Genomic DNA, 19,944 nt, shown 5'->3' with positions numbered 1-19,944 from the left:
AAGCTGCTCGGCTGTGATAAAGAGGCCATCTTGAAGAACATCAATTGTTCTGTCATAAAGTTGCAGCTCTGCAAACGACGGATGAAGGTCACGAAGTTATCCATTCACAATACCCAATGAAAAATAATATATAAAAAAGGCTCTTTTGGATTAAGACAATACTTATTATCTGTACTGGATCAACTCCACAATACCGACTAAGTTTGCTCAATACCAGCCTTCAAGGTGGCTTTACTTTTAGCCAGCGCTGATTGCTTTTCTACATAAATTACCGACAACCTCAACAGAAATAAAGAGGCAAGGCACATTTCTCTGACATTCACTAGGTGCTTGCTGACTCTACATGTTGCCTCTGATATGATCAAGATTGTGTAGCAAATACTGCCATATTGTCTTCAAATTAACAGCATTATCTGGTCAGCTGTCACTGTTTTAGTTGCCAGGAAAAATACTGGTGGCCTTGCATATTTAAATTCTCTAGACCTTTAAGTTGTTACAATTAGCTACAAAATCCTTGCTCCAAAATACTTTTGAAGAATAACTTTCTGAATACATTTTATGCATTTATGTATTTTTTGAAGAGTGAAACTAAGCAGTGTGAAAAATAGTAAGCCCATGATCAATGTTGGCTTTGCACTGATCGGGTGTTTTGATTTCATACGGTTTTGTGTGAGTCTTTATAGTTAAGAGCAGGTGCTTTACCCAATACTATCTGTGTTTATTTAGTCAGTTTGACCCTCATAACCTCCTCTGTCAATAGTCGACATTGCTTTCAAGAGAATTTAATTACACACTATGTAACAAAACAAGAGGGTTCAGAATGCAGCCTTCAAGTTCGTCTTCTTTTTTTGTTCAAACTAAAGCAGCGGGGGACGGGGGCACGAGTTTGCACTGCACACACTGTAGTAGCAGGGAAATCCAATTCCCCCTACTGTTAATTTAGCTCTTGGGTTCATAGTCAAGTTAAAGTCTCCACATTCACACCTCACACTCTAATGCACATTCGTTCAGATCAGAGAACAGCAGCAGCACCGACTCAAACAACAGGAACACGGCATCAATATTAAGCCGTTCAACCTACCGCTTGTGTTTGTCTTCTTTTTTTGTATGCGTGCGAGTGTACAATATGTCACAGATTATCCACAGCACCCAGCAGTTATAAAGACAAAATCAATACATTTAAATCCTGAGTGCTGATCTGAAGTTGTATGTATATTGCATTTTTAATCGTAACCTTTCATTGGAGTGATATCTGTCGCATCATACATTTTCTTGGCAGGGGATCCAGACGTGTTCCCACTGGGGAGAGCTGAGTCAGTGCCTCAGGCCAGTTTTGTCTCTACAGCTAAGCCTGCCATTTCTTCAGGGGAGAAAAGTTCATTTTTCAAACAGAGAGGCTACCTTCATTCAGTAGGACCAGGGCCGCCCCTCCCTACAGGCCAATCACGCAGGCTGCATGGGGCCCAGAGGGCCTCAGCTGCTGTGCGCAGTTCTCCGCTCAGTTCTCCGCGCACCCCCGGCTGACATGCGAGAGTGAGAGGTGACAAGGGGAGCACGTCTGTAACCCGACACCGTTGCAATGAATCGACATCTGACCAATCACGGCTTTGATACGGCCACTAGTGCAGGTGAAGAGATGTCGGTGAAAAGACAGTTTCAGTCCGGCACAAGCTAGAGGGGAAAAAAACAAAACTTGAAGAAACTAGAGCATCACTCGAAGGTGGGTTATTGTCAAATGTACAACTTGCGAATGTTGTATAAGTCAAATTGCCAATTGCCATATTAAAACATCAGCTGCAATTCACGACATGAAGAAGGCAGTCTCTGCAGAGCATATAGGCTAATGGAGATGCAGTTATTTCCAGCATTCTTTATTTACCATTCATTCAAGTATGTTATGCCTTTTATCTGCTAACGTACAGGAGGAAGAGTGATAAACTGTCTGTCTAGTTGGCTTACATAACAGTTAAAGTTTACAGCCTAAAAAACATGGAGCATTTTTCCCCTTTATATTCATTTTTATGTCAATTTGCACATTTCATGGTGATGCTCAGCTCCTAACAGTCATCATCATGTCAACCACAACACAGAGAAATACTGATAGAAATGTGTGTGTAGTTGTTGATACATTGCTGACAGAGGGAACTACATTTGAATACAGATTTAAGAAATATCATAAGCATGTTTTGTCTTGACTATACAACTATATTATAATAAAATAATATAGTATTTATATTATTGAATTGATTATGATTATTATTATTAGTAGAAGTTGTTTATTTGCATTAATTATATTTTAATCTTTTTGAGGCTAGTATTTGGCAAGAAATGCAGACGTAGTCACCTGTAAACGCATACTGAACGACATACATGCACATTTACCATTTACCTCGCTGCATAAAAAAGTGTTGATAATAATAATAAACAGGAATTATATTTGCAAAGTAGCCTACTTTGTTTCCAAAAAAAAATGTTTCTCACTCCTGTCGGTTGGGGGGGGGGGGGGGGGGGGGCTCATCTCATAATGTCGCTTGGGGCCCCAAGTTGGACAGGGGCGGCCCTGAGTAGGACATGGGACTAATTTATTTGTCATCATCGCTTTATTATTTTTAAGGTGATAGAGCATCTCAGGGAGTGCATGTACTCAATGATATGAAGGGTGGACAAAATTGAACTGATCAAGCCATTTGTTGTCAGTTTATATCTAGTCTATTTTTCATGAATCCCAGTATGAGGGTAGATATTGTAAGATGGTAAACCGAGGGTTGCAATCATTTCAAAATCGTTTTTTCGCACAGCACTAACATGTGTTCTAAAGGAGGGCCGGACATTGAATATACATATACCGAGTCTTTTATAAAAGAAAAAAGAAGAGTACAAGGACGAGGCCTAAAAGCACAAAGTGACCTCATTGAGAGAAGAGTCTTGATAAACAGTGTTTAAGCAGCAGAAGTTGCGGGGTCAGAATAAGTTGTAGCACTACATGCTGGAGAACTGTCTGACTGGATGACAGCCGCTGCCTTTGCACCAATGGTGCTCCAGAGCTGCCTGAAGGCAACAGGGCTGCCTCATCTAATCTCTGTCTTTCACTGCTCCACAATCAGATCAGGCATGTCTCTGACTCAGAATATTTGTAGCTGTCAAAACTTAAGATGTCCAAGACATGAGAAAAGATAGCTAAACACTGGATCATAAGGATATTGTATGCATAGGAAAGGATGTTTTACCATCTGTAGATTTATAACAGAAATACTGTCATATTTGTTATGATTGTACAACAAATATTCAGGCCTGTGTGAACTGGTAGTTAACAAGTTTTAAAAAAAGAGTGAGTAGCAGTGTCCTTGAGAGTTTTTCAATATGGTGACTAAGGCTATAGACCTGATAAAATAATGTATAATTGAGTCAGAAATGTCGTCAAAATGAAGACAGTGGCAAAAACAAGAGGAGATACAAAAAGAAGACCGCTTGTAACATGCCACCCGGACATAAACATTATTCATTTAAAATTAAATAACAGTTAATAAGCCCTCTCCCCCGTTGATTTCTGCTGATTCAGAATAAGCACTTAGTTGGTAAGGGTTTATGTTGACACCACTCTCACCAGCGGAAAGGTGTCAAAGTGAATAAAGAGAAGTGATGGAGTGACAGTCATTCCATAATGAAAATATACAAAGAGACAAGTTGACATGTGTTGTTTGTGTTGCTGTGACAAACCTAACCTTGTTGGTATTTTTCTTTCACTGTGAACTTGCCAAGCTGTTTGACATTTCCTTGTCACAATATTACCATTGTAAACACTGTGCACATTCCTGAAACTATGTATTAGTGAATCAGGTTAGTGTTTGCCAATTCAGGTGCCAGGAATCAGAGTCACTCGTTAATGTGAAATGGCATGAAACCCACATGTTATAATGTAGAGATGTCTTACATTAAACTAAACTTCCCCAACATGACCAAAACTCTGAGCAAAGGCTTTATCCAGTCCTGGTTCTGCCGACATAGCACTATAGCAAAGTAAGCATCAAGGCACATTTATCACATAAATAGCCTTTTCAAAAAGGGGTAGTTGCCATTTGTCACTATTAAAAGAATGTGTTTTGGCTTACTGTTGTAGTGTTCTAATGAACTCAAAGATAGAGGTGTTCTTCAACAGGAAAAATATATGGTTTAGAAAATGTTGTACTGGCAGTCAATGGTGGAATCATCTCTTTCAAATCACCACTGTTATTTATGGCTGCTTCTGTTTTTCAGCAAGGTGGCTCATTTAAAGTGATTTGTTGGTGCTCAAAACCACTGTAGTGTGTAAACTAAGATACAAACAGAAGGGTCGGACAGAATAAGAAAAAGACTGCAATAGGCTTACTAAAAACCTGGAATATTTCAGTGTATGATTATGAGCTCATGTCGTACCAAGCAGAACATTACACTACTCGGACTTGTGAGTGGAAGGCATCATTTGGCTCTCCCCAGACATAATGTGCGTGGGATGCACGAAAAAGTGGGGAAGACGACTCATTAAATATTAATGAGTCTATTGTTCAAGGAACCAACTAGTATGCTTCGTGGTGCGTTGCATGCAAGCAGCCCTTAAAAACCAAATCATAAAGAACATTTCAAAAATCTGCTATATTATCTTTCTGCAGAAAACCACTGTGGTGCTATCTAACAGCCACTCGTATACAAACACCTTTGTCTATAAAATGGTTAAAGTCAAAGTTGCATCTGTAATGACGCAAAGTGATCTGTAACTAACGGAGCCATTTTATTTGCAATTCATTACTTTGGCTGTGCTATAACCTACGCATGAGGTGTTCTTTGATTATTCAGCCTGACTGGCCAGCTGTGTTGTTGCTCCCATTTTCATTACCTTGCTTCCACCTACACTTCTCTCCTCCTACACTTCCCCTGATGGGTTTCAATGATATTACAGTCGTTAGCCTTAGCTGTGCAAAAACAATGTCTTCAGAGTGATATCCCTGTCTGGCCCACACTGTTTCCTCCATCTCCTCAGCCTTAGCACACATACCTCATCAGTCAAGGCTGTAATTCAAGTGAGGCCATTGTCTTGATCACTTTGCTGACAGCACTGAACTCAACACATCTATTTATGTGATTGGAGCCTTCACTGCTACTACAGACATCTTTAGGACAATGTGATCTGCTTAAACACAATACTGGACATTTCATACGGGCCTGTACTCAGAAATGTAACATAATAATTCTACATTTTAGTTTTCTTCTACTGGAATCATTATACATTGTGTTGATAGTAACATATTTCATATTGAAGAAAATAACTTGTCTCCTCCTAATTCTGTTCAAAGAATAGCTGTAGATTGTAATGCCAGCAAAATGCATTCATCAATATTGATTCATTGCAAATGCTATGCTACATTCGATGATTTAGCGTTATTACTTTGTTAAATTGTGGGACGGATGAATGCACAGAGTTTAATGTTGATGGGCATATATTTGAGAGGAATATAATACAAATGTGGATACTTCTGCATGCATTTTCTTTTTACTCAAAACCATTGTCAAATAGTTCAACGGTCAACCCAGGTTATTTACCCAGGAGCAGCCCTATGAGTGGCAACACATGTTCACAACGACACATCCCATCTTAAAGTCCATTATCTCATTTCCAAACATGACAATGCTGGTTGCACTACCGCGGCCCCTAAAGGGGAGGGAACATGAGTACATAATCTTTGGACGATTGTTTACATATAAGCATAGTGTGAAAAAGAAAAAAACACAAGCAAAATGCCTTCCCTTTCTTATCTATATGCTTCTGCTCTTCTAACCTGGACAACAACTGTTTAAATGTTAAAGCAAATATGACTTCTCTGACTGACATGTCGTTCCACAATGCAAAACTCTGTAGTTGTTAAAGAAAGAAATGAAAGGATATGCAAAACAACTGCTTTATCCAGATGACTAATTTCTCCCCTTCATTTCAGAAGGCAATGCTTACTTATGTGTTTGTCATGTTTATGGCAGCTTTGATGACTCCTAACTTTCTGCGGGAGTCTCTGGTGGGAGGTAATCTACAGCAGCAGATCGGCGAGCCATATGTTCTTTGATTATTGAAGGTGATGTGTGAGAATGCTGCCACTGTGTCGTGTTATCTGAAGACGACGCGCGGGTCAGGGCTCACAACCGTAGCCTGACACATGCTAATGAACTTATCTCATCAAATATGCATCAAGCCCTCCCGCAGCCGAACCGTGGCAGAGGCGTGATTTTGCAGGAATTATGGAAACAGTCATTTTCCATTATGTCAATGCTAAATGAGGAGTGACCTGCGGGAGAGGCAGGTCGGACCCATGTCCAGATAGTTCCTGACAATTTTGCACGGAGAACTTTGAAGATCAGTTTTAACTTTTAAGATATTGTGGTGACAGAGAATAAATGGATCTGGGAGCACGGCATAACCTTGTTGAAGTAATCTCCCGTTGAAGCCGATGTTCCACGTCTGTATAATTAATCAAAGACAATGATGTCAATGAGGGCCCCGGTTATGAAATTAGAGGCATGCTGTCTTCCATTACTGTATAGCTTATAAGTGCATTAGGAGGGAGAAAGGAACAATAAACCAGGTGTGGAAACCATTAGGTCCATTGTTCATCCAAACCATTTCCCTTCTCTTGTTTTCAGCGCAATTAAGTGTGTGTCATAACGAGGCCAGACGTGAATACTTTAGTGGTGATAGTGTACTAGTCAGGCTTGCAAACAAGGTGTAAACAGCAAAAGCTGTTGTGCAATAATGAATGAGGCTTAACAAATTAGGTTGGTTTTGTAATACGTCTTTGTCTTCCATGCATTAGGCTTTGAAATAAATGATTTGTAATTAGGAAATCACAATGTAGTCATCTATGACGAACAATGTGTTGCCTGTCAAACAAAACTCACCTGACATTAATAAATATTGGTAAATAACTCCGAATTTAAACCGTAGTGTATTACCTTACTCTAGCTACAAACAAAGTCCTCAATGTGTAGAATAGTTAGTTATTGCTTTTGCTTATAGAACACAATTGTAAAAAATATATAATAATAAGGGTAACAAAAAAATGGTCTGCATTTGTGCTTTACTCAAGCATGCAAAGACAATGGCTCATGACACGACATGATATCCATCTGTTAGCTCATTGGTACTTCCACCAAACCACTTGAAGACATAAACAAAACATAATGGAAGAAAACAAATAAAATATTCAACCGCTCGTCTGTCATCTAGATTATATTAGTAATCTTCTGTAGGAGAGTTGCCTCTCATTGAATGCATGTCAGTCAAGTGACATGCTGCAGCAAGCAAAACAATCTCCTGTGGCCATTGGTTGTCAAATCTGCCTTTCAGTACACATGTCAGTTTCATATATGAAGTGCCAAAGCATCATGCTACATCTTCAGGTGCAATTGGCGTAACAACTGCACATCTGTGTCAAGTTATTTTTAAAAGTGTTCATCTCGAAAGTATAAAACTTTCTGACAGGTTTAATGACAATAGTAAGACATGTTTTTTAAACAAAACATGAGAGCTTCTTAGCAACCGCTTAACCTTTATAAGCAATCAAGGAATCGCAGTTGCTGACAGGTGTGGGACACTGTGTTTAAATTGACAGCAAGTTCACTATTGACAGAAGTGATCTAGCTAATTAAAGGGTTTTACGGATTAGTCAACAGCTCTGGTTATTAATAACTTACACAAAAGATGTGTCCACCTTCTCTCCCTCCGTCACACACGCGCACGCGCACACAGTCCTCAGTTGACACCTAGTAATTGAAAATAAACTGATAACATGCCTCTGACCAATGCCTAAAGAGCTTGGATACTGTGTACCATTGTGCCTTACGATTTATCACTGGATGTGGATATCGTGTACACCATTGCACTTTATATGCTGCTGCTAATTGGCCATCTTTGTCTGCTCGCAGACTTTCCCATTGGTTGGGTTTTATTTATAAATCTCTGCTTGGGTTGGTTCCCTCCTACATTTGCACATATATGTGTCAAAGAGAAAGTCCATATGGCCTGCGCTCCCAAGATTTTATTCAGATGCTGGTTCCTACAGTGAGAACAAAACTGGGAAAAACAGCTTTTAGATATGCTGCCCCCACAGCTTGGAACGATGTACAGAAGGAGCTGAAAATCTCAGATTGAGTCACTATGGGGGAATTCAGGTCCATCTTAAAGGACAGAGAACACGACACCATTGGTCGATGTGAGTGCTCGTATATCCTGAAATCGTTTTAAATGTTGCCAGTTTTTGAATGATTTTAATAGTTTGTTTTACTTCGCATATTGACTGGCTAATGTGCCATTTTATTTGTGTTTTACAGCTGTATGTGTCTGCCTTTCATGTCTGTGTTTTATATGTTGTAACTTTGTACATGCTGCCCTTCTTGGCCAGGTCACTCTTGGAAAAGAGATTTTAATCTCAATGAGTTTTTTACCTGGTTAAATAAAGGATATATAAAACATAACTAAAGTATAAAAAGATGATTATGTAATTTTTTGTTATGAAGCTGTCATAAATAAGCATTAGAGATATTCAAAAAACTCAATAGAAGCTTTGAATGTCAAAAAATACATTATTTAAAATTATATTCATTATAGAAGGTTGATGACCTACAACAACTTTATTTCACTATTGTGAAGACCATGTGTGCCATTTCACAGTCCTCGACATCATTAATATAACACCAGTAACGTTTTAATCCAAACATTTCTTTTCTTTCCTTTCCTTCAGGTGATGAGCTCCTTAACTCTCTGAGTAGGTTCCTGACAGACCGACGGAAATCTTCTTTTTGGGCACTGGACCCCACCTCACCCATTCCCCATCACCACCCTCACAAGTTGTTTCAGCGTGGCTCAACTCTCATCACTGGACTTTGACTTGGGGACCTGAGGCTCACAGATCGCCAATGCTAACAAGGAACTGCCTGCTGCTGTTCCTTTGGATTCTTGTCGACGAAGGCTCAGTCTCTTCTTTGCGTCCCCCTTCGCCGCCACTGGGACGGAGCAGGACGGGGAGGGAGCACGCCAAGAGCTTGGTGGGCCCAATGAGGAATGGAGCGGCTGGATATCAACGGGTCAAAAGGGGCTGGGTGTGGAACCAGTTCTTTGTACTGGAGGAGTACATGGGGTCAGACCCGCAGTACGTGGGCAAGGTAAAAATATTTTATTTCATCTTTTTATGGGCCAGGAGAAGTCATTAATCACACAGTGTAGCTTGGGAGAAATTGAATTTGTGGTAAATGGAGGGAGCAACAGAATATGAGGCGGATAAAGTAGGAGAAAAGGCACAGAAAAGCACGGTAATATGCAGTATCATTCATCTACCATATGTTCAGACTAAAGACTATTTGCACTGTTATTTGTACATTGCACTCCTACCCACATATTGATATACTATCACAGTATTTATGCTACTCTACAGTATTTTATTTTCTTTACGTATTCTATGTTTAAATATTGTTCTTACTTATCCCCCAAATAACTTTGATCATATAGTCTATTGCACTGTTTTACTGCACTATTTTGTCTTTCATTTTAAGTGTATTGTACATTGTATTGCTGAAGGAGCCTGGGTATTAACATGTCACTGCCAAAAGAATACGGTATTGTGCACATGACATAAAACCTTTGAATATGTTAACTACTCTGGTGGGCAATATTACCTACATACAATTCCACAATATTTTATTATTGATTCATATGACAATGTTTTAAGACTCTCTTTTCAAAATAAATAAGGAATATATCTACACTGCACCAGAAGATAACTACCACAACCTTTGTTCATTTTTCCCCTGGAGATAAGCCTCAGCATTTTAATATAATAATGCTCTTGTAGTAAAACTGCCCCTGTTGGTTAAGTGTTCCAAGTTACAACTGGGAAGAAAATCTATACATGCTAATGGAGCTGTGCATTTCTATGTTAGACTCGCCAGACACACATGACATTAAAGTGGTGAGAGAATCGATGGCTTGGTAGAAATACATTTGAATTACAGTCCCTGTAAAGCTGTCAGGGCATCATAGTTATGAGCTTGGGGAGATGCTGACGGCAATAAAGAGACAGCAGAGAGGCCCGATAGCCTGAACTGAATCCAGACTGAGATTTATACGCATGCCATCAGACACACTTATTTGTGTCCCGCTTCAAACCTGGGCCATCGCTGCTTTAGTGTAGTGATTTCTTTTATTCTCTGCTGTGGCTTAAGAAGTGTAAGGCTAGAGTTGTAATTTGTTACTCCTAGCTTACATAGGATAATAGTAAGATTGACTTATCTGCCCCAGTGCCGCTGCAATCAGCCCTGACGAGCCACACGGTTTGTCGAAGTCTCTGAGGCTAAAAGCAAGGGGGGTGGCGGGGGTGAGGCTGCTGTCCGGTGCACTCTTAAATCACTTAATCCTGAACTGCTGCACTGCTTCAAAAATAATTGACTGATTCTCTGCCATATGAAAAGCATTTGGAGAGGAGATCCTGGGACCTTTGTTGGGACAATCTTATGGGCAAAGCTTTTACTGCATAAAGCGTGTAGCTATAGCAGGATGGAAGATAAACAGAGAATGCCAGGGTGTCAGTGGCATGTCTTCCAGAGAGTTATCAAGTGCTATCACAGAGCCTGTCAGGGCAACAGTTTTATTTTCAAGGCACATGAGTCGTCATGCAATGAATGCTTGTCCTATAATACATCAATGCCTAATTGTGGTAATGTATTCACTCTAGGGTGTAAACATGATGTCCATTCAGTGACCCTCGGAGTAAAAGACCTATAGTGGCTCGAGTGGAGTCTTTCTGAACTAAAAAATATATATATAACTGGGAAAAGGCTAATCAGCATTTACTCTTCTCACTGACTGAGAGGAGGAACTTATCATTTAAAACCTTATACAAAAAGCATAATAGGGCATATTGGAATTGATTTTGTTATTGTCGAGGGAATTTCCTCAGCAGTTATGGTTCATTTGCATAAAACAACCCTTTTATTATTTATTTATTTATCAGTTAATTAGCACAGGGCACAGCACATGGGGGCTGTTGTGCCCTACTCTTAAACTCGTGCAAGGTGTATTAACATTAAGGAACTTTGAGGGGAATTATCAATTATTTGTAATTGTCCATTCAAATAACGGTAATTGTATTACCATAAGGCAGCGCCCTCTAAAGAGGGGCATTAGTCAACTTTTCCTTGAACAATGTTGGTTTTGAAGCATATCCCACACTGCAAAGAGATGCAGCTTAGTTACGTGTTTGACTATACATTGCCTGTATGTATAGGTGTGAATGTGAGCATAAATGGTTGCAGTTATGTTGTCAGTTATGACAGCACAGATAATACAATGCAAAATATAGAGGAGAAAGGGGGAGGGGGACAACCACTGACAACTGAGTGGAGCTTTGGAGTACCATTGTTACGGATCAACCAGTTTGCCTATCACCAGATGAATATTGCCGAAATGCACCAGTGGTTGCTTGTAGCGACGGCAGATGTTGGGAAACGACACAATAACATGAAGTTGTCCTTGTGAATGTCAGATTGTTGTCTTTTCCGTGTTTGAGTCTTAGACTGCAGTGATCATAAACCGACCACAGGATGCACATCACATTCATTAGATCCAACACCAGACCACAAACATCATTAGCTAATGCTTCTTGATTTCAAACCATTTCACCATTATACAATTGTGCATTAAATAGAGAGTTGTCTTAACAATTGCCATGACATGAAGTTATAGCAGTAACTTTATAGGTGTATATGTAGCAATGCGGTATACAGTTATGTGTTGGTCTCAAGAGCCAAGTTAAGTCCCTGGTTCTTGTTAAGGCACCAAAATAAGCAACAACTAACACTCAGGCTCTCTTATGGTTGATTGAACTCAAGCATTCCAGTTTAAAGGTTAATATGAGAGAATAATTCCCCATATTTCTAATGATTTTTTCCTGAAAAATGAACTTGCCGGTTGCCATAAGAATTTTTTTTAACCACAACTGATGTAGGTATATTATACAGGTGCGACATACTTTTCAAAGCACCTACACAATTTCCTTATTTCTGGTTCGCACTGTGCAGAGAAAGACCGACTAAGACGCACATCTTCCCATGCTGTGGTCTATTTCAGATTAATGAGTGCGAGCAAAGCAACCTTTCTCTTCTTCCTTGACAGCAATAGGAAAATGTGCAATGTCTGCATTTTCACTTGCTTTGGCATTATAGTGCGAGTACAATATAATAGAGAATACATTTAGACCCTGGCTTTTAAACCATTTAATGCATGCCACGTAATTTGAGAACAAAAACTGTGAAGAATAACCAGTAGCAGTAATATATTCCTATTGATTTTACACACACCATCACTAAATCTTAATATATTTATGACATAGTTGATGGAGCGTCTTCTTGTTCAGGCAAGTTGAGGAAACTGAACACAAGGAGAAAGTTAGAAACCTACAGTAACATTTAGGAGCTGCAACTTACAAAAGATTCTTAGTCATCCTCGTTGCTCTCTATGGTGCAAATAAGACAGGGTTCAGGAATAAGTTTCCAACTGCTAATATTCCCTACTGTCTACATTTAAGAGGAAGCTTCTGCTCTGGGTCTTGGTAGAGGGCAAAGTGAAATGCAATTAAGCAAGGTATACTTCATTTTTAACAAAGAGTCACAATGTCTCAATGGTCTATTAAAAGACGAATGCAAAGGATTTCTAAAAAGAATAATAACATATTTAACCTGTTCAAGCTTATTGTGAGGCTGCTCTTCTGAGAGAAGCTGTGTAACTCGAAAGGACAACAACAATAAATAATCAACCATTATAAGTGTATGATTGTCCTCTCTAGTTTAAAAAAAACAACGTTATTATGCTGTCACTTGATATAAAAAATGACCTCTGAAACATATCGATTCAAAATCACTGAGCACTCAGATTGCACATTTAATACAGGCCTCCATGTTGTGAGTGTCTGACAATCTCCTGTTGAAAACAACCACATTATTTCAGATTAGCAATTAAAGCCCAGAAGGCTTAGGGGTAAATATAACAACCCTGAGCGCTCACAATTAGATAATGATAAGACCTTTCCTATGCTGAGCAGTGATTATCTGCAGGAAAAGTCAGCCATTAGTGGTGTGGCTGGATAGCAAGGCAAGCTGCTTCCTCTCACTCTCTATTAAACTCCCCGCTGTGTTCAGGAGCTATTTTTTACCATTTCTTTCTTACATCATTGGGCTCTCAGATTGAACATAATGGCCATGCATTGCTGCTGCTGACATATTTATCCAGAAATTACAGTAAAGTGGCCTTTTAGTAACCACTTACAAAAGGAGCGTTTCTTCTCATTTTGTAACATGACAAATAGAGTATAACTGCTACTTTGCTATCTCATTAATGAGGGATTGGACACTCGTATGGACAACCTGGTCTCCAGATTCAAAGTCCATCTGAATATAAATCTTTGCAAATCAAACGGATTCCAGCATACCTCCCACAGAAATCAACACCACATAACCCTGCTTTCTTGTATACAAGTAATGGGGACATTATCGCAAGACAGTGTTCAAAACCCTTAAAGGGGACTTAGCAAATTATACACATGGCAAGAGAAGGCAGTCATGGAATCAGTTTAAGTTCAAAAAGCAAAAACCATAGAGTACCCCCATAACATGTTCATGCAATGAAGGTTAAAGACAAATCCAATCAATCAATTTAGATAGGACCTATAAAAGTAAAGGAGCAAAAAAATAAAAAGTCTCAGTACCCTTTTTACAATACAGAGCATGCAATGGCATACAGTGGCATGCTCCGATGCCCCGTTCCACACACTCGCGAACAAAAGGTCGCTCATTTAAATACAAGTCAATAAAGCACTTTTGCTAGAAAGGGCAGGCCCGTTTCCCCTACAGCTTGTTTATTCCCTCGCTTCCTGCCCGACAGGGAATGACCATCCCTCTTTTTATTGATGGCTCTCCCTCTCTGCCCTACCTCACACCTGGCTGAGATTGATTACTGATGTGCAGCCTGCAATTTAATCTTTCAATGAGGACCTATAAGAAGGACATAAAAAATGCTTCAACAAGACCTATGCACCAGGCCCAACAAAGAGACACACTTTGTTGAATATGGAGAGGTTTAAATGCTTTTCAATTTAGCTGTTAAATGCATGAAAACGTGAAGAGGACTATAAAAAAAACAGCAAACTTGTCTAGGGAGATGAGAAGCCAATGTTTTCAAAAATACTTGAGGGCTGACTGCAAAGCCGGCAGGCAATTAACTTTGACTGCAAGATCACAGGTTTTGTAACGTAATAACTTTGCAGTCCATTCAGTGACCTAGATTTAACAGGTGACTGCATGCAGGGTCAAGCAAAATGGAAACCAATAATCATATCATCCACAAAGCATGTCTAATGTAGTAACTGACACAACAATACTGCAATCAGTGAGATGCGTAATATGGCACACAAGTGCATGTATCAGCAAACATGGCACTTGACTATATTGTTAATATTGAATTAATTTAAATTATATAAATATGTCTGAATGCTGATAAACAAACTGCAGTATAGGTGTGGATTTTGTAAAATGTGAATAAAGGCTCTTCTTTAAAATGCTGTTACCAGATATTATCTCTAAATTCATCTAGAAAAAGTATTGCCCAAGTAATTCACTGTCAAATTCCGAGTAATTTGAAAGGATTGCTCTCCTAGAGGGTTTGCATGAGGTATGCCAGTGATTCAGCCACTCGTTAGAACATATTAAGAGGTTGAGGGCCTTTACAATTGTAATGTATGTTGATGATGAATGTTGCAGGAAATTCAGGAAAGAACATCTGAAATAAAAGCTAATGACGCCATTCATCTGTCCTGCCAAAGTAATATATTTCATATATTTTGTCCTTATGGGTAATGGACGAATTGCCTGGATAATATTTCCAAACTGTGTGCTAATGCGACAATCAGTATCACTTATTACCTTGGTCAACATTTTCCATTTGTTCCTTGACATTGATGGGCAATATTGTGGGGGATCTGGGAAGAAAATTGCATTCTGCATGTTGTATCAATATCACTATATTGTTTAATCAAGTGTGATATGAGGAAAGGGAATCAAGCCTTAACCCTAGTTTCTAAGATCAATAACAATCATGCATTTGATACGTCAAATCATTCTTACACCATGTTATCTGGTATGTAACCTCACATGGAAACACATACAGTGGGGCAAAAAAGTATTTAGTCAGCCACCAATTGTGCAAGTTCTCCCACTTATAAGGCCTCCTAGGTATACCTCAACTATAAGAGACAAAATGAGAAAAAAAAAAAAATCCAGAAAATCACATTGTCTGATTTTTAAAGAATGTATTTGCAAATTATGGTGGAAAATAAGTATTTGGTCAATAACAAAAGTTCATCACAATACTTTGTTATATACCCTTTGTTAGCAATGACAGAGGTAAAACGTTTTCTGGAAGTCTTCACAAGGTTTTCACACACTGTTGCTGGTATTTTGGCCCATTCCTCCATGCAGATCTCCTCTAGAGCAGTGATGTTTTGGGGCTGTCGCTGGGCAACACAAACTTTCAACTCCCTCCAAAGATTTTCTATGGGATTGAGATCTGGAGACTGGCTAGGCCACTCCAGGACCTTGAAATGCTTCTTACGAAGCCACTCCTTCGTTGCCCGGGCGGTGTGTTTGGGATCATTGTCATGCTGGAAGACCCAGCCACGTTTCATCTTCAATGCCCTTGCTGATGGAAGGAGGTTGTCACTCAAAATCTCACGATACATGGCCCCATTCATTCTGTCCTTTACACGGATCAGTCGTCCTGGTCCCTTTGCAGAAAAACAGCCCCAAAGCATGATGTTTCCACCCCCATGTTTCACAGTAGGTATGGTGTTCTTTGGATGCAACTCAGCATTCTTTCTCCTCCAAACACATCTAGTTGAGTTTTTACCCAAAAGTTCTATTTTGGTTTCATCTGACCATATGACATTCTCCCAATCCTATTCTGGATCATCTAAATGCTCTCTAGCAAACTTCAGACGGGCCTGGACATGTACTGGCTTAAGCAGGGGGACACGACTGGCACTGCAGGATTTGGGTCCCTGGCGGCGTAGTGATTATCTGATGGTAGCCTTTGTTACTTTGGTCCCAGCTCTCTGCAGGTCATTGACTAGGTCCCCCCGTGTGGTTCTGGGATTTTTGCTCACCGTTCTTGTGATAATTTTGACCCCACGGGGTGAGATCTTGCGTGGAGCCCCAGATCGAGGGAGATTATCAGTGGTCTTGTATGTCTTCCATTTTCTAATAATTGCTCCCACAGTTGATTTCTTCACACCAAGCTGCTTACCTATTGCAGATTCAGTCTTTCAGTCGGGGCGGTGGTGGCGAAGTCGATAGGGACTTGGCTTGGGAACTGGAAGGTCACCAGTTCAAGTCCCCGAAAGACCAAGTGCTACCGAGGTGTCCCTGAGCAAGGCACCGTTCCCCACATTGCTCCCCGGGCGCCGTTCACCTAACACTAGGATGGGTCAAATGCAGAGAAATAATTTCCCCATGAGGGATTAATAAAAGTTCATCTTAATCTTAATCTTCCCAGCCTGGTGCAGGTCTACAATTTTGTTTCTGGTGTCCTTTGACAGCTCTTTGGTCTTGGCCATAGTGGAGTTTGGAGTGTGACTGTTTGAGGTTGTGGACAGGTGTCTTTTATACTGATGACGAGTTCAAACAGGTGCCATTAATACAGTTAACGAGTGGAGGACAGAGGAGGCTCTTAAAGAAGAAGTTACAGGTCTGTGAGAGCCAACAATCTTGTTTGTTTGTAGGTGACCAAATACTTATTTTACAGAGGAATTTACCAATTAATTCATTAAAAATCCTACAATGTGATTTCCTGGATTATTTCCCCCCATTCTGTCTCTCATAGTTGAAGTGTACCTAGGATGAAAATTACAGGCCTCTCATCTTTTTAAGTGGGAGAACTTGCACAATTGGTGGCTGACTAAATACTTTTTGCCCCACTATATTTGTGATGTATGATAAATATGCTAGTTTTCATGCATCTTATTGTGTCAGATTTTGTACATAGGTAACAACATAGTTACGTTGTGAATGCATCTTCACAATTGCAGGTCATATGGGCATAGCACTGAATACAGATGCAGAGGTAAAAACGGTTTATATTTGTCATCAAACAACCTATGTTATATCTGGCAATCAATCCCATATGGCTGCCTCTCCCTTTCACGTACACAACTGCACATTTCTACCTTGTCTGTGGTTGCATATCTAGCTGTATAGCTTTCTGTGTATGTGTGTGCATTTTCCCTCCATCCCTATTACCTGACAGAGGCATGACACAACCCAGATAGCAAGCTTCAAGCTGTCAGCAGCAAAGAAATGGCTCGCAAGCCAATATCGATCAGCTATAATAAGCTGGCAGCATTTGACACAGCGTTCTCTTCCTATCAGCAACTCACCAGTGGAATAGCTTGGAAAACCTTACCATGCAACGTGCCGTGATGATGTGGTACGGCATGGCACAAGTCTGATAATGAACTAACTTGGAGACACCTATTCCATAATAATGACAACTTACTGTCACCACACTACTGGGTTGGTAGGACAGTGGTTGAATGGTTGTTTGATTGAAGGGTATTTTCAGGCCTATAATGAAGAGCAGCCTAAAAATAGATTCAAAACAGCAGTGGGTCCAATGGATACAGATATTCAAGTATAATAAATGTCCAAAGAAACTGTATTTTGCCACCAAACAGGGCATTTTTCTATGATGTACTAGGAAACTATCGCTCCTTTAACAAGGTGCAGGACAAGATGCATACTTATGGTGGTGAGTTACTCGGAATCAGACTTCAGCACGAAATATCATCTGGATGTTTGTTGTGTGTAGCAAAAATACAGAAATGTGGAATCCTCACTTTTGGTATGAAGTTTCTCTTAAAATGGAGAAAACAGGACAGATACACAGAGCAGACATACATGTTCAAGAACACGAAATACAAAAGGCTATTTAATTTAAGTTGGACTTTACATGACAAAATCAGGAAAGATATTTAACCAGTGGCGAGCCATCAGGGCTCTGTGAGGGCCTAAGATATTCTACAAAATAATATTTAAAAACATTAAAAAAAATAATATTTTTTTTTTCATATTTTTTTTATTTATATTTTTCATGAGTTTTACCAAAATAACTTGATTTAATTGTATTTAAAATAACATTTCAAAATAAATAAATCCTTCGAATCTGCCTATTCAGTTTCTGTTGGAATGTGAAGGGTTAAATCAGGGGTGGGGAACCTTATTCCTCTCAAGGGCCATTTCAATTTGTTCAAGATCCTCCGAGGGCCGTACAAATGATTGACCTCTGCTTAAAAATACTAAAATCACAGCCCATTCATTTCGCCTTTCTTTCATGCTGTGCAAAGAAAACGCAACCTCTGAATCCAGATATCTCACCATGACTCATGCATGCATGCACTGCACGGTGTGGCGTGACCACCCAAACAGAAAGATATGGACACAAGATGTGTACAAATGTATTTAGTTTCCTATCCATGTGGACATGATTTAAGTGGGGGGGGACCTAACCTCCTCTAGGGGGGTCCGGGGGGCATGCTCCCCCGGCAAGATTTTTTTTTAAATGTTGAAGTTGAAAGCATCAATCTGGTGCACTTTGAGAGCAACATTAAGAGATCTATGGAAACATCTCTCAACACCCAGATGAAACAGAACTGGAAGCAGATTTATTTTTCTTTATGGATATTTTACAAATCACTCTCCTTTCAAACTGTATTCGTGTTTATTAATAACAACTTTTTTTTTTACTGTATTGTATTGTATACCTGTTTACTTTATTCTCTCTAACTATAATGATCATATAAAGATGTGCCTTTACCTCACTGGTTGTAGAAAAAGCTTCTTATATTCGTTAGCATAGCTAGCTAACCAGATGCTAATAACAACAAAGGTATTGACTGTATGCTCAGTGTGACAGATGAACAGATCGCCACTGGGCTTTCAGCTAAAGACACAGCCACGCAGAAACATTTGTACGGCTCCTTATGGGTACTGCAATGTGTGGAAGACCCGGCGTGACGTTCTGGTGCTCTCCGTCAGAACTGGACCCCTGTCAGACGAGACCTATACCACGTGATGACACGTTAGGCTCGTGTTGTGTTCAAGGACCCTGACCTTGGCCAGGAAAAACTAGCACTCACTTGTTTCATTTTTTTGCGGTCTAGATTTCTTTAATTTTTTTCTTTTTTGCGTGTGTTTATAAATTACCTCGAGGGCCGTACCAAATGGTCTCGCGGGCCGCATACGGCCCGGAGGCCGGAGGTTCCCCACCCCTGGGTTAAATGAAAGAAGCTCGTCTCTGCGAGTCTGTGAAAAGAGGAGCTGTTGGACGTCCAGGCGGTCCAGCTATGAATTCACAGAGGGCCCCGCTATAGTAACTGAACGAGAGAGTAATGTCAAATGACAGTACAATTGAACAATATCTTCCCTCTAAATGGGTGGGTGCAGCGCGTGCAGCGCCATATAGACTAGGCTTGTTTGAGACAAGCAAGACCTGTGCAGACCTGCGCAGTTGCGATCAACGTCTTGCTAGTGCGTTGCATGATGGTTAGTCATTTTGTCCGACTTGCTCTGGAGGCTCGCCCACATGAGACTTTGAAATCTCGCGGAACAAAGACGCCCGCAGCCTTGAGAGCGAGGCGAGGCGAGTTGGCGCAGTTGCTCTCCACGAGCTGCGGAAGCGAAATGCTTGATGGGAAACGGCTCGCTGGTATCTCGAGCTGAGCGCTCATTGGTGGTTTTTACCACGTGCTGCTGATGAAACTCTCCAATTGGCTGGCAAAAGTTTGTTGTTGTTTTGTGTCAGTTTTACGTCGCCACATCCATTCCCATTTT

The 19,944-nt window shown here is 40.1% G+C and overlaps 1 protein-coding gene across 1 annotated transcript in view; it reads left to right on the top strand.

The window, feature by feature from the left end:
* The window catches only part of LOC117465462 (cadherin-12-like), a 114,467-nt gene that overhangs the window by 28,382 nt on the left and 66,141 nt on the right, over positions 1-19,944 (top strand). Inside the window, exon 2 of the mRNA XM_034108264.1 lies at positions 8,760-9,180. Within this exon, the coding sequence (XP_033964155.1) occupies positions 8,935-9,180 (246 nt within the window). The 5' untranslated portion in view covers positions 8,760-8,934. The remainder of the gene's footprint in view (positions 1-8,759; positions 9,181-19,944) is intronic.

This window comes from Pseudochaenichthys georgianus, chromosome 20, assembly GCF_902827115.2.
Source record: "Pseudochaenichthys georgianus chromosome 20, fPseGeo1.2, whole genome shotgun sequence".
Classification (NCBI taxonomy): domain Eukaryota; kingdom Metazoa; phylum Chordata; class Actinopteri; order Perciformes; family Channichthyidae; genus Pseudochaenichthys; species Pseudochaenichthys georgianus.
This window is presented reverse-complemented; position numbering and strand designations above follow the sequence as displayed.